Consider the following 16,422-nt stretch of genomic DNA (forward strand, 5'->3'; position numbering starts at 1 on the left):
AGAGAAGCCCTGGGAGCTAAAATCACCAGAAGTGCCATGAGGATGGAGTCACTCAAGCCTTTTGGAGCTCACAACCAGATTGCTTCAGATGCTGAGCATGGAACTCCAGGGCTTAATGTTTGCCCTGCTGGATTTTGGACTTCCTTTGACACCATTCTTTCATATCCCTCTGTTCGTACCCTTTGGAATGGTAATGTTTATCTTGTATCATTGTATGTTGAAAGTGTTTAACTTTGTTTTCATTTGTACAGGAGGTTACAGCTAAGAGTTTGCCTTACAGTCTCACTAGAGACTTTAGGACCTGGACTTTTCAGCAGTGCTGAACCTGTTAGGATTTTGGCAACTTTTGGAGATGGACTAAAGGTCTTTTGTAAAAAAGGAATAAATATGCATGAGTCTTTGGGTGCCAGAGGTGGAATGTTATGGTTTGTGTCTGGGTATTCCCCCAAAACCTCATGTATTCATGAATTTGGCTGAGTGTCATGTTTGTGATTGGTTTGTTGTTTAGTACTGGGATTTTCTGTACTTCACCTGACCAGGGGCGGATAGCTAGCATACAATATAAGGGAGGGAAGGAAGCATGCTTTTCCCTTTTGTCCTTTTGCTCTTGTTGCTTGTGGCTACCATGAATGATTGTCTCTTAGCCATGCCATCCTACATTGGAACCAGCGAACCAGCTGAGTATGAATAAACCTCCAAAAACTGTAAGGTAAGTAAACTTTTCCTTCATTTGTTTTGGGAGTCAAGTATTTTATCTCAATAATGAGAGAAAAGTAACCAAGACACATAGGTAACATTGGTATTTTATAGGACCTCATTTACTTTTTTTAACATAGGTCTGTGTTGCCTCGGCTGATCTCAAACTTGTGAGCTTAAATGATCTTCCTGTTTCACCCTTTGGAGTAGCTGAGACTGTAGTTGTATACCATAGTGCCCAGCTAAATCTTTGGTTCCAGTTTTTTTGCAGCGATTTTTTACCTATCAAAAAACAGAGGTGACGGGAAACAGGCTGGAACAAAACTCTATAAGTACTCAAAGTGAATCTCATACAGACTCATTACTAAATCTCTCTCAGACCAGTGTGCTGAACTTTACACAGAATTCTGTTTAAGATGTTATAGGCTTAACATTAGGACTGAGAAAAAAAGCTAACACAGCTCATGACACTGTTAAGCTTAAACCAATAGCAAGGCTAGAAACAGGTAACAAGAAATAGGAGGTAAAATTTTTGTGGACTGTATATTGTAGAAGATAGTGTAGTTCATACCTGATTGTTTATAGTTGCTGCATTAGAACATACATCTATATTATGATCTGGCATCTTTCAAAATTTTAAAAATGATTTTTTACATTAACAGATCATGTTACATGTACTTACTATATAAAATGCAGTATTTTAAAATATATGTACATTGTGGGATGACTAGTTAATATATATAATACCTCATATTACTTTTTTGATGAGAACTCCCTACATCCACTTTTTTCAAGAATACAATATATTGTTATCTACAGTCACCATGTTGTGCAATGAACTTTTTGAACTCAGACTGTTATACTGAAATTTTGTATTCTTTGACCAATATCACCACAACCCTCTCCACTAAACACCTCAGCGCTAGGTAGTCACTATTCTACTCTGCTTCTATGTTACCAACTTTTTTTGACTCCACACAGAAGAGATCTTGTGGTACTTATCTTTCTTAACATAGTGACCTCTTGGTTCATCCATGTATTCTCAAATGACAGGATTTCATCTTTTTATTGTGGATAAATTATATTCTATTGGATATATATATATATATATATATACACACACACACACACATTTTCTTGCACATTTTCTATGTCCATTTATGTTGGTTGATTCCACATTTGACCATTACAAATAAGCTACAATAAACATGGGAGTGTAGCTGTCTTTAATGTGCTGATTTTGTTTTCTTTGGTTATATACCCAGGAGTTGGATAGCTGGATCATGTATGTCATGCTTTTAAGTTTTTGAGGAGCTTTCATTTGTTCTCCATAATAGCCCTAACTTACATCCCCACCAGTAGTGTATAATAGTACTCGTTTTTCCACATCCTTATGAGAATTTATTTTTATCTTTTTTGATTGTACATTATGATTGGCATGATGTTATATCTTACGGTAGTTTTCAATTTGTGTTTCTATGATTATTAATGATAGTTGAACATTTTTCTCATACATCTCAGCCATTTTTCCTGTCTTCTTTTAAAACGTGTCCATTCAGATCATTTGATTATGTGTGTGTGTGTGTGTGCGTGTGTGTGCACGTGCACACACTTTGTTAGGGATCAAAAGCACTGAGCTATATCCAAAATCATCATTTGAAAATTTTTGTCTATTTTTTGGTGCTGAGAATTGAAGCCTTACACATGCTATGTGTCTGCTCTACCAGTGAATTGTATCCCCATCTACTGTCCAATGCATTATTTAGCTTTTTGCCTTTTTTTCTGAGTCCCTTGTATATTCTGTATATTAATCACTTCTTGAATAGTTTGCAAATGTTTTCTCTTATTCTTTGGGCAGTTTCTGTATATGTTTTCTATACAGAAACTTCCTAGTTTATTATAAGCCCATTTGTCTGTTTTTGTTTGGGAGAGGGAATTTGTCCAAGCCTGTACCAATGATGTTGAGCCTTTAGAGCTTTACAGTGATCGAAACAGCCTGCTGTAGCATTATGTACCATAGCTTCACTGTCTCTTATCTATACTAATGTGCTGAAGTGTTTCTTATTTTCTTCTAGTAGTTTCATAGTGTGAGATTTTGCGTTTAGGTCTTTGATCCATTTTTAAGTTGATTTTTATGCTTGGTGAAATAGTTTCACTGTGTCACTTGGAGTGACTGTACAGAGGCAGGGCAAAGAGGATGAAACTGAGATTACTTAGGGAAGATAATTAATTTAGTCATCAAGAGTGCCCACCACCAAGCAGTCTCTGGGAGAAGAAAAAGCCACCAAGTGGAGAACTCTGTGGCTTTTTTTTAGGATATCAGTGTAAGAGGAAAAATACAGGAGAAATGCAGTTAGATCCAGGAGCTGTTTCAAGGCTAGGCAGTTTTTCTTGGGGGAAAGGGAAGAACAGTAGGTGGATACAACATACTTTACTAATGGAAACTTACTATTTTTTTTTTTTTACTATTTTTTTTTACTATTCTTTTTCCTTTTTATCGGTACCAGAGATCGAACTCACGACTTTTTTGTCTTTTTTGTCTTTTTCCTTTTTATCGGTACCGGAGATCGAACTCACGACTGCCTGCTTGCAAGGCAGGCACTTATGCCGCTGAGCTAAATCCCCAGCCCCTATACTAATGGAAACTTACTGTTTAACCATGGATTATCACACAGCCTGTGTGCTTTTGCCCATAGTTTAACCATTCACTCCACTCAAAACCTGTGTGCTTTTTGCCTCATGGTTTAATTCTTTATTTCTCACAGAGCCTCCATGGTGTTTGTTTACAGTTTAGTAATTTGTGTGCTTTTGCCCCATATTTTAACCATTCACTCTCCATAGAGCCTATGTGCTTTTCTCCTGCATTTAGTCATTTAGTTTAATCTTCTACTCCTGACCAAGTCCCCACAATACTACATGTGGATATCCCATTTTCCTAGAATCACTTACTGAAAGGACTTTCCTTTTTCCAGGGTATATTTTGGAACATTGGTAGAAGAGCAGTTGGTATTGTTTTGAATTTTTATCATAGTACTTATTGTCCTTCTTGATGTAGAACTCTGCTAAACATTTTTTCTAAGGGCAATATCAAGGTGTTGATTTTCCCTCCATTCCCCTCTCTTTTCAAAAGGTCTGTTTCTCTTTTATGCCTGAAAGATAGCTTTTCTGGGTATTATATTTTTGGTTTGTAGTTTTTTCTTTCAAGGTGTTGAGTATATCATCCTGTTGCCTTTCTTTTTTACTGATTTTTCTTTTTCTTTTTTTGCCTAATTGTGTTATTTCAAGACTTGTCTTCAAGCTCAGGTATTTTTTCTTTTGCTTGATCTAGTGTGTTGTTGATACTCAGCTACTTTTATTTTTTTTGGAACCGGGGATGGAACTCACGGTATGCTCACCAAGCAGGTGCTTATACCACTGAGCTAAATCCCAGCTCAGCTACATTTTTTACTTTGTTTATTGAATTCTTCAGATCTAGACTTTCTTTTTTGGCATCTTTCTTATGATTACCTGTCTGTTGAATTTCTCATTCAAATCATGAGTTGTTTTCCTGATTTTATTGAGTCATTTATCTGTATTCTCTTTTATCTCATTGAGTTTGCTGGATAGCACTATTTTGAAATCTTTCTAGGCAACTCATGATTGCCTTTTCTTTGGTGTTTGGTGCTGAAGAATGTATTGCAGAGTTCTGTTACCCATGGGTAGGGCCTTGTGGTTGCTGGGCTACCTCCTCTCTTCCTCAGCCACCCATACCTGCTTCTCTCTTCTCTTCTATGGCCTCTCTTCCTGATCACTGCTAGTTCTTCTAGTTTGTTGCCCAGTGGTAGGTCACACTACATATTCCACCTAGACAGCCTGGAGCATACCCTAGTATTCTGCAGAGTTTCTTTGGAGGTGTCATGTTGCCTGGCCTTTTCAAGGCTTTCAGTGTCCTTAGGTTGATATTTGCACATTAGGCAGACAGGTTGTCTCTATCAATTTTATAGTATGCCTGTCATGCTAAAAGACTTGTGAGGGCTTCAGGCTTCTCCCAGCAGCAAATACTTCACATATCAGTGGAATAGTGGATATGGCCAGGGACTTCCTGCAAATGCGTTCCTTGCCCTGTAAAGTCCCTCTTGATTCAGGGGCTATCTAAACTGGGTGAGTGGGACTACAGATGCTGTATGTCTAACTGTCTTTACTAGAAGGCCCTCCTGAGTCTCTGGTTTGCAGTGTCTCTGTCCTATTCCTATGCATTCCTGCACTGTCCCTCAATAGTGAAATAGTCATTATTTTTAGTTTGCCCTGGTCTTTTTTGCTGGGGGGAAGTAGGCCAAGCCCTTGTGCTTAGCAGTCTTGCTCACATCACGGTTTCTCTAGCTTAAGATAAAAAATGTGGATATTAATTTTGTCTCCTTTTCCTGTATTGTGAGATTTGAATCCTTTACGTTTCCCTCTAAGTACTGCTTTAGCTGCATCCTGCAGATATTGATGCTTTATTTTCAGTGTCATCAGTTTGAAGTACTGTCGATGTCCGCTCCCGGCCGGCAGGAAAGACACACGACAAGGTCTGGCGGTGGTCAGGCTTTTCTTTATTCTCTCCTTATACAGTCTGCCCCGAAGCCTCTACCGGTCCGCTCTCCGCGGCTCCTTCCGTGCTTCAGTCTGCCCCGAAGCCTCTACCGGTCCGCTCTCCGCGGCTCCTTCCGTGCTTCAGTCTCTCTCTCTCTCGGGGGTGGAGGCACTGGCTATATATAGGATTAATAGCTAGGCAGACTACCCTGTGAGGCGGGAACTTAGTGGGGTGATAAGAAACAGGTGCCACACAGGCGGGCTCGATGAGAGGGGTAATCTAGCTCAGGCTTTTGTACTTTCCCACAGGCCTCGCAATCACCGCGTCTGATGACTTGACAGTGCCACGGCTCCCAACAAAGTACTTTTAATTTTTTGTATAATTTGTCCTCCATATAGTGATTATATTAGACTTTGTTTAATTTCTAAGTATTGGGAGATTTTGCTGATATTTTCCTGTTAATTGGTTTCTGATTTCACTGTAAAGTATGTAAATAAAGTATATACTTTATATGGTATTGATCCTCTTATGTTTAATGAGAATTACTTTGTTTCCTGCTATATGTTCTGTCTTGGTGAATATCCTGTATGTGCTTGAATGTTTATTCTTTGGTTGTTGGGTATAATATGTATTCTATATAAGTTAGTTAGATAAAAGTTTTGATAATGTAGTTCAGGTCATTTATCTGTTGACTTTTGTTTCACTACTCCATCATTTCTTTAAAATCAGAGAGATGTTAAAATCTTCACACTATGCTTGCAGAATTGTATATTTCTCCCTTTAGTTCAGTCAATTTTTGCTTATATTTTGAAACTTTATTAGGTGTATTTATAGTGGTGATTGTCATATTTTCTGAAAAATGATTCTTTTCATCATTATGAAATGTCTGTCTTATTTGCTAGTAAATACATATTTATCATGAAATCTACTATATATGATATAAATAGACATCCTAACCATCTTGTTTTTGTAGCTTAACTGTTTTCACCCTTTTATTTTCCATGTCTTTATATTTATAATGTTACTTCTAACTGGCATACAGTTTTGCTTTTTAAAATTCATTCTGCCACTCTTCCTTTTAATTGAAAATTAGAGTAACTGGTCAATTTACATTTATTATTTATTTATTTATTTATTTTTGGTGCCAGGGATCAAACTCATGACCTCACGCTTGCTACTTATGCTGCTGAGTTAAACCTCTGGCCCTCAGGTTACATTTAATATAAAAGGTTGGATTAAGACTGCCGTTTTACTAATTGTATCCTGTGTTTGTTTTGTCTTTGCATTTTCCCCAAAGTGGTTATTATAAGGATAATATATAAACTTCTAATATTTTAGCCTTCTTAGAATTATTATTATTTTTTTTATCGGTACCGGGGATTGAACTCACAACTACCTGCTTGTAAGGCAGGTGCTTATGCTGCTGAGCTAAATCTCGAGCCCACCTTCTTAGAATTAATATTATAGTAACTTCACTATAAAATGAACAGTGACTCAATGTTATCCTTTATGCCATTAATCATTAATGTATCAGATCTCTGTACAGTGTGAATAGCAATGCATATGTTAGAATTTTTTCTGTGTACAGTGTATGCATTTAAAGGAAATATATAGGAAAAAAAGTCTCTATTAATTATTTACCACTTGGGTGCTTCTCATTTCTTCCTTAAGACTTCATAAATAGTCTCATAGCAGAAGCTCCTTTAGTAATGTTTTAATGATTTTCCCTCTAAGGAGCATTGGGGTGTTTTTTGAAGCATTTCTAGTAGTTACACTGAGGTGTGTGTGGTACATTGAGGCCAGGGTAGCTGCTAACTGTTCTGGTGAAGAAGATTGTAAAAAGAACACCCAAAATATAAGTTTAGGAAGGAGCGACGATGGCAGATAGATAACAGCAGGCTACAGGGGCTCCCTGAGATAGTCAAATTACAATTCAACATAATACAGTATGCGGAGTCCCAAACAGAGGGAGATGAATTCTCTCGTCCCAGTAAGAAACTAAGGTGAGAAGAACCAATCAAACGTATAGTCCCGGTTCTACTATTGGAACAGCTAAAGGTTCAGTGCTCCTACTGCAGTGCCCGAACTTGTATGGTGGTGGCTTACTAAGTCGTCTGAAATTCTGCCGCTTAGACTCACTGGAAACACTGAAGTCGGGGTCGGCGAGCTGAACAGAGAGCTGAGCTAGCAGGGAAACTGAATCGACCTGTGGTGAGTGATGGGAATAAAACCATTCCACAGAACAAGGGACTCGAACAGACAACATTTTGGGACCAGGCAGGACTGGCAAGAACAAGGGGCAGCAGTGACGGCAGTCAGTTGTTCCGTTCCCAAACAGGATTGGTGGAGTGAGTTTGGCATGGGTCACGTGACCTGGCTGAGACCCAATAGGTTATCCATAATCAATTCCCTATGGCGGCAGGACACCCTAATGCAGTGAGGGCCTCAGCACATTGACTGACCCAGAGGGGAGGGGCCAGCATATGCTGTCCCTATTTGCACCTCAATAGCACACTGCAGTGAGAAGGGTCACCTAGCCAGCTTCAGAAGAATTGTAACCACAAAGAAAGAAACTGGAGCCTCCTGGAAAAAACAAAAATGATGGGAAAAGGAAGCAACAACAAAAAGTCCCCAGGTGCCAACCCTGAGAACATTGACCCAGGACAGGTAAATACAAAGGAGAATGAGAACAGCAAACATGCAATATCAGACACAGCACAAGTGGACATAAAGAGATATCTTTGGGACCTAATAGATGAGTTCAAAAGTGAAATATTTAGCCAAATAAAGCAAGATATAAGAAGATTAATAAAAGAGATACTAAGCACCCCTCAAGAAGACACAGATGGAAGAATGGAGGAACTCAAACAAAGGAGAGAACCATTTGATGAAGAATATAAACAAAATATAGAATACATGAAGCAGATTCAAAGAGATTACCAGAAAATTAAAAACTCTATGGAAAGATGGCAAATCAGCTTGAAAGAAACTAAGGATAGATTATCCAAACTGGAGGACAGTTTTGCAATGTGGGATTATGAAGGGAAAACCTTTTTAAAAATAACAAGGAAACAAGCAGTAACAATACAAATGCTAAAAGATGACAAGAGGATCTATAACTTGAGAATAAAAAATGTGAATGAAGAAGCAGGGGTACAAACAAAAGAACTACAAAGGCTATTCACAGAAATAATTAAGGAAAACATCCCAAACATAGGAAAAGGAAATGATATTCTGATGTATGAGGCATACAGAACTCCAGCCACCTACAACCAAAACAAAGCTACACCCAGGCATATAATAATCAAGATCCCAGAAATTCAATATAAGAACAGAATGTTAAAAGGTGTTAGAGACAAGAAACAGATCACCTATAAAAGGAAGGCCCATCAGAATAATGGCAGACTTCTTGACACAAACCATCAAGTCAAGAAGAGCCTAGAGTGAAAAATTCCAAGCCTTGAAAGAAAATAACCTCCATCCCAGATTGATATACCCTGCTAAACTGTCTCTAAAAATTAATGGAGAGACAATATGCTTCCAAGACAAAGGGGAACTTGGGAAATTCACAACCACCAATCCAGCTCTACAGAGAATACTGCAGGGCATTCTAGAGAGAGAGAAAAGTACTAGGGTTCCAGGAACAGTAGCAGAGAAGCCTCAATGAATGGAGCAAAAAACAGAATGAAGACGTGAAGCAGACAACTGATGGCAAAAAAAGGGCATAACAGAAATGAGGCAGAGAAGGTTGGTTATCTCTAATATAGATGGCCTTGAAACACTAAATTAAAAAAAAATAAAAACCACACGTAGAGTAGGTCAGCAGGTAGGGCCCACCAAGATGCTATTTTTAGGAAATATAATTAACATGAAAAAGAATACATAGACTGAAAATCAAATATGAGAAAACAATGCTCTATGTGACGAGAATCAGAGAGTACTAGGGGAAACTAGACCAGTATTTGTGGATAGGTTGGAAAGACAGGCTTTAATAAGTAAAGGAATACAATTAGAGATCAAGTCCAAGAGAGAGAAGGTTCGGATCCACTTAGGTAAATAGAAGGTTGCCCCCCAATTTAAAACCAAAGGTCTTGGTGAGACCCACAAATACACAGTGTATCCTGGGGAAGTGAAAGGAGTGGGAGAGTCTTAAAAAAGATGGCAGAAGATATTGTTAATAGTGTAGCAGGACTTAAAACCCACATTACTCGCACCACTCTGCTTAGATAAGATTTTATTCTGTCCCAGTTTGTCTACTTGCATTAGATTTGAGATCTCAGACAGCTATCCCAGAAACATCAGGATAAAGCACAGTAATCATCTTTAATTTCATACTATCTAAGTCTAGAGCCCAGTATGACTTACACTGTTTTATCATGATTGATGTTAGTTAAATGTGGTTTGTTTGATTGCTGTTTGGTATCAACAGATTTTATTCAAAACTGATATGATATTATCAAGTCTGAGACAATAGGCAACTACACTGAAGATGACAACACTCACTATGATACGCATTCTAGTTTGATTACTGCCTGTTTTTGAAGTTTTATACTATATACAAAGTTGTGTTTTTATTAATTCTGTTATGTACTGATATATTCAATTATACTTTGTCTGATGATACAGCCAATTCTATTGAAGATAATGAGACAACACAGGAATTATGGTAGAACTCCTTGTACAACAGTCTTATATGTCTTTTTCCTTTCGTGTGTTTGTAGGAATATGTTTTGTTTTGTCTTGCTTTGTTTTGTTTCTCCCTCTAATGTAGAAAGGATAGAAATACGTGCTAAGACCCATGTATGTGTAGAATCTATAAACAGTTTATGAGAAACTGATCTTATGACACCTGATGAAATGAGCAGATACTTTGAAGAAAAAGAGACACTAGCATATGCAGTGCTGATCCTGGAGTGTCATAGTATGATACCCAGCAATGCTATTATTCTTTGTTCAGAATGATATTAGCTTGCTTGAGTTTGTTCAATCTCAACATAATTGAAGATACGGATAACTGCATGTATGTTTAAGTGTATAGGACTGATAACCATATTTCTAAGTTTTTGTTGGATAGTTTAACAGAACTGGTTGCAGTCTCACTGTTTGAATCCCCACTTTATCAACTAGTGATTTCTTACTGTTTATTTTTTCTTTGAACGTATATATTATTTCTACCTGTTTTCTGTTTTGTTTAGTCTTTCTTTATATGAAAGTTAAAAAAAGAGAAGAACAAAATATACTTTTAAAGGTTCCCTTCTATCTGTCATATGGTTTATTAGAAGTTAACAGTTATCTTTGTTATTCCATTATCTTTGGCTAACAAAATAAAAGCTGTTTTATATAAGGACAAATGATTTTCTTGGAGCAATTTGTTATTTTTTAGTTGAACTTCTATAAATAAATGTGTTTGCAAATAAGGAGAAAAAGTAATACAAATCTTTTGATTGACTGCTAATGTAGCCTTGATACCTGAATTACTTCAGTGAGGAGGATATAAAGCCTTCCCTCTCTTTTATGTGTAAAAGTAGCCTGTAGCCCGTATGCTTTATTAGCTAAAAATTGACCTACACAGCTTTTTATATGGAGGAATAAAAACACTTTAAATATTAGACTTCTTTTTATATTTTTTGTAATGAAGTTCAAAGTTAGGAATTTGATGTATTGCTCAGATTTATAGAATCTACCAAATTATACAGAGTGTATTCATTGTGGTATAATAACTAAAAATTTGTAGGGAAACTTTCTAGAATTAAACTTTTTAAAGGATACTACAAAACAGTGTTAAAGATGCCAAATATAAACAAATATCATTAACTTTTCTGTATAGGTTGGACTGCACTTCATGAAGCTAGTGCTGGGGGATTTTATCGGACAGCAAAAGAACTATTAAAAGGAGGAGCAGATGTAAATTTCAAAGGAATGTACCAGATCACACCCCTGCACGATGCTGTGATAAATGGACATTATAAGGTATTATAAATGCATTTGTTTATGGGGAAAATGCTACGTTCTGTAAATAATGAATGACTCTAGGATTATACAGTAGAATAACATTTTTCAGTTCATTCTGTTAATACTCAGGAAGAATTTAAAATAAAATTTTACTGGGTAAGAGGTTTGTCATGTTGTACCTAATATGGGTGATGTTGTTTTATATTTTCTTTATTAACATTTTTTTTTGAGATGGAGTATGGTTCTGTTGCCCAGACTAATTTTAAACTCCTCGGCTCAAAGAATATTCCTGCTTCAGCCTCCCAATTAGTTTGGACCACGTGTACATACTACAGTGCCTGGCTAATACCTGCCACTTCACATACTATTTTTTAATAACTATACTATGTTCATATGGAGCTTTATAGGCTTTATTACTATTACTATTATTATTTGTACTGGGAATTGAACTTACAACTTTGCACTTGCCAGATAGGTACTTATGCCGCTGAGCTAAATCCCCAGCCTGCTTTATAGGATTTAGAAGAATATTTTCTTTTTATAGTGTTACCCAGTGATGTTTGGTCAAATAGGAGGTTCATAGCCTCTTGGAGTTATTTAAAAATTTTTTTATTTTTAAGAAGCAAAATAATAACAATCAAGTTTCTTAATATCCTATTCAAAATTCCCAGTGTTGTATAGCAAGTGTTTATTTGAATTAGACTCCAGCAACATTCAAAATTACATGTGTTCATTATGTCTCCGAAGGATATTTTAATCTGTAAGGAAAGTAGATTATTTAATACTTAAGTAAAGGGAACATGTGTACATGTGTATATCTGGTATAATATTGATGTTAAAATGAGAACATATATATATATATATGTATATGTGGGTATGTATGGGTGTATTGGGTGCATGGGGTGTGTGTGTGTATGTGTACACATGTGCATGTGTGCATCTTATGTATTAAAAGTCATTAGGTTGCTGACTGTTAACGATCGTTTCATTTTATCAGGTGGTTGAGGGGGGCTGGTTTCCTGGTCTTTCATTTTTCTCACTCTTTTTTTGGTGAATTCTTACGGTAATTTTGTTAGCTGGAGCCTCTTTCAGTCTAGTTTTTCTCTCCTTCCTCTGTCTTTCTAATTTCTTAACAGCAGAGTCTACCTGTGAAAGCAGAAACTGCTTTTAATAAGTTTCCTTGTAGATCTTAATAAATCTCAGTGAGGCCTTTATCCTGTCTTTTTCCTACCTGCAGGCATCTGTGTCTGCATAGGGTGTGTTGCACCTGGAGGCCTGGCATTCTTCAAAGTTGCCTCCTTCTGGTCTTGGTGTCTCTTGTCTTCTGTGCTAGCTTCGATATAGATATAGGACCTCCAAATAATCCAGTAATATAGTGGAAATATTATAATTTCCAACTTGCTAGATGTCCAGTATGCTGAGTGCATGTCCCCCAAAATCAAGGAATGAATTCTAAGGGAACCTGGGCTTTGGACTAACTGTATGCTTTCAACATGTTACAGCAGTTTTACATTTACTAGAGGTGAAGAAATCGAGTGGCCCTTAAAGAAGTAGAGGGAACCAAACTTTGTTTTTCTGGCAGGCCCACAGGAGCTGCATACTCCACAGTCTGACCCTCGAGCCTTTATTTATGCTGTCTTAAACAGAAGTTTTAGGCAGGAATGCTCAATCTGAGTTACAGAGGCAGAAGAAGGTGTAGTTAAGCATATGGAGTTTAAGGTAGGCTGTACAACAAGATACTAACATGGGAATAGAAGCAAGGTAACAGAAGTAGAATAAGACAGTTACTCTATGCAAGCTATCTATTTTGGTCTTAAGTTTCAGTTTCCCAAAGTTTAGTTTCATCATTTCCCCCTTCGAACCCTATACACAGTTCTATAGAGCATTACCATCTCCCAGGGGACTATATGGGCGGGGTGCCCTGATCTGGGCAGTGGCCCTCCTAGTGTCATGGTCTCTGTGAATCTCATTAGGGAGTTCAGGAGACATGACCCTATTGTCATGCGTAACAGGATGGTCAGCAGTAGCCCTAGTAGGGGCAGGGGCCATGATTTCCATTGGCCTAGGATCCAACTCTACCCTTTTTTAGTTCTTCCCTTTTCCACTAGATCTTGTTTTCTAATTCCCTGACTTTGGTGGTGATCACCCTTGACTGATTTATATAATAGCAGTCTTCCCTCAGGGGGAAGGGGTGATCTTAGGCCTGTGATATAGCTAAACCAGAAGTGTGTATCCTTGGACTATGCTCACCAGTATATTGGCACGGAGTAGCTTTATGGCAGCAGTTAGCTGCCGTGTAGATGTAGGAGTGAAACCCAGTATCCACCGGAACCGTGGCATCCACCCATGGTTATTGGGAGATTGTAGGAATTAGGGCATACGACAGGCACAGATTAGGATGTCATTACTGCCCAGCAAATCCAGGGCCACTTTCTATGGCCAGTTGGACTAAGACTTTAAGTGAAAGTAGTCTGGGGGAGAGGAGGTATCAGTGGATGGCTGGGCAGAAACAGATGATATCAGTTAAAACACCCTACCCACAAGAAGGAGGTTAGGCCAGCAGACAACTTTCACTTTGTGTCCAATTGACCAGGGTGACCTCAGCCAGGTCTATAGCCAAGAACAATGTTATAGACCCAAGGGTTGCTAAGAACTAGGGATGACAGTGGATTACAATTGGAGATAGCCTCCCTGAAGGATGTTCTCAGGCTTCTCAGACTAGTCAGCTTCCAGTGTGAATACAGCAGGGAAGTTGTCTCATAGCAGTGTCCTTAGGGTTGCATTGTGTCCCAGCAGTTGCTGCTAGAGTTGAGTTTCGAGGGTGTCTTGCAGGTTGGAGTGAGCAGTCCAGGTGGCTGGGACGTCTTGGGGTAAGCCTTTTACAGTCTCATGTGGTGTACTTGCAACTTTAACAATAGCCAGGTTGACAAGCACAACAGTGTTAAGGCCGGTCCACAGAGGCTGAAGGGTTTCCTTTTTCTATTCTTTAACCCATACTGAACCCCCTGGCAGGAATGAGTATGCAGGGCTGCCTGAGTCATTTGAATTCTCTTGGAGACAAACTTGTTATAGGAGAACACTTTCTCTAGGGCCTATAATTCAGTAGTCAGATTTGATTAACCTAGCTGCCTGACATCTCCTTTGGAGGATCTAATTATGGAAGGGGGTCTTCTGAGCAGGATTTCGTAGGGGGAGTAGCCAGATGGTCCTGGTATACATCAGGTCCATAGTAGGGCCAGGGATAGCATGTTAACCCAGGGCAGGTAGGTTTCTTAACAGAACTTGGCAGGAGTGCTTTTTAGGATATGGTTCATGCACTGTACTTTCCCTGACTCTCAGGTCTATGAGCTGTATGGAGATTCTGTTTAATCTTCAGCAAATTCACCTGAATGTATTATTTCTGGTATGATGGCTGGTTCGTTGTCATTTCCGATAGTGAGGGTAAACCCATACCAGGGAATGATTTTCCATAAGACCTTGGCCACTTCTTGGGCTTCTTATGCTTGTCCATGTGGATATGGCTTCTACCTAGCATGACTGCATATAATATGGGTAAGGTCTAGTAGATATTTGTAGCCACGGCATGGGTTTACCTCTAAGTCTTTAAAAAGGGAAGTCCTGGTGTGTTATATCCCTAACATGGACGTTGGCTGTTGGAGGGATTGTTTGGGGCACAGGTGTGGCATCAGTTACTTATGGTGGCAACATTCCCAGCCAGCGAATGTAGAAGTACTGGCCCCACAAAGTCTCTAAAGCTATCTTTCCTAGATCAGTGAGTTCATGATATTGTTGGGCCAACGAGAAAGCCATCTTCTGGAGTACATAGGGTTTCTGATCAGGTCGACATCACCATCCTCCTAGAGTTTTATGTGCTCCTTTCCTCCCAGGCCCATTGATCTTCCTATGGGAAATCTATTGGCTCTCTAGGCTGGACAGAAGCAATGAACATTTTAGGAGTCTCTTAGTTTAGGGCTGTTTTGTTTTTCTGTGCTGACCAATCTACCAACCAATTCTTTCTAGTAATAGGATCTTGTCCTTTTAGATATCTCCTTCGTACATGGTGGCCACCATCTTCAGTTCCCAGATGGCCTCCAGGAATTGGAGTATCCCATCCTTGTTTTTTATCTTTTTTATGCCAGCAGTCAGTAGTCTTCTCTTTGTTTGTGGCCCTGCAGATGTCAATTGTGGCAAAGGTATACTTGGAGTCAGGGTAGATGTTAACAGTCTTTCCTTTTACCCATCAGAGGGCTGAATGAGAACCCAGAGTTCAGCCCGTTGTGCTGACCATCCCTTTGAGAGGGGGCTAGTTTCAGTGACGTGATCAGTGGTAGTGATTGCATACCTGGCCAGATGTTCTCCATCTTGGATGAAGCTCCTGCAGTATATGAACAGGGTGGCTTCTGGTCTGGGCTCCGGAATATGAATAAAATTGGGCCAACTGGACATTTCATCAGTGACTTCCTGACAGTCATGGTATGAATAAAATTGGGCCAACTGGACATTTCATCAGTGACTTCCTGACAGTCATGGTTAGGGTATCCCTCAGTCAGCAGAAAGGTGACTAGATTCAGGGTCTTAATGGTTTCCAAGGTGACTGGAGGGTTCTTACAAAGTAGCCCTTAGTATGGAGTCATTCTGGAATTTGAGACTCGTTTATGTCCTTGGCTATTCATCAGGCATGACAGAATGAGGAACCTTGACCTGAATGGCTTGTCCCATGGTTAACTCGTCTTTATTAAATAAGGACAACCATGGCTGCTAGAACACAGAGACAAGGGGGCTGCCCCATGGCAACGGCATTCAAATGGTTGGACATGTATGTCAGTGGCCTCTGCCAGGGTACAACCATTTGAGTTAAGATCCTGAATGCTACATGATTTTTTTCACAGACAAAGTGGGTGAATCTTGGCTTATGTCTAGTAGCTCTAGCACAGGGCACAAGCACATAGTTTGCCCTCTTTGAAGGCTTCCTCTTGTTGGTCCTTGTATTTGAGAACTGAATACAGTGGCTTAACCTTTTCAGAGAATCCTATTATCCATGTACTACAGAGCCCAGCTGCTGCCAAGAATTCCCTGCTTTTTTCTTATTGGTAGGCCTTGGGTTAGAGCAGATGACACTATTTTCTTTCTGGTCCCAGAGAACAGCAGCTTTTTGTTACGATAAATCCTAGGTATCAGACAGAGGAGAGCCATATCTGCCTTTACAGAACACTTTCTGTCCT

At 38.9% G+C, this 16,422-nt stretch overlaps 1 protein-coding gene across 1 annotated transcript in view; it reads left to right on the forward strand.

The window, feature by feature from the left end:
• Ankrd31 (ankyrin repeat domain 31) overlaps window positions 1–16,422 on the forward strand; it is a 241,722-nt gene that overhangs the window by 70,671 nt on the left and 154,629 nt on the right. The window contains exon 11 of the mRNA XM_063258367.1: window positions 11,076–11,218. Within this exon, the coding sequence (XP_063114437.1) occupies window positions 11,076–11,218 (143 nt within the window). The remainder of the gene's footprint in view (window positions 1–11,075; window positions 11,219–16,422) is intronic.

This window comes from Cavia porcellus, unplaced genomic scaffold (genome assembly GCF_034190915.1).
Source record: "Cavia porcellus strain 051 isolate PalLab524CR breed Dunkin Hartley unplaced genomic scaffold, mCavPor4.1 scaffold_11, whole genome shotgun sequence".
In the NCBI taxonomy this organism is placed as follows: Eukaryota; Metazoa; Chordata; class Mammalia; order Rodentia; family Caviidae; genus Cavia; species Cavia porcellus.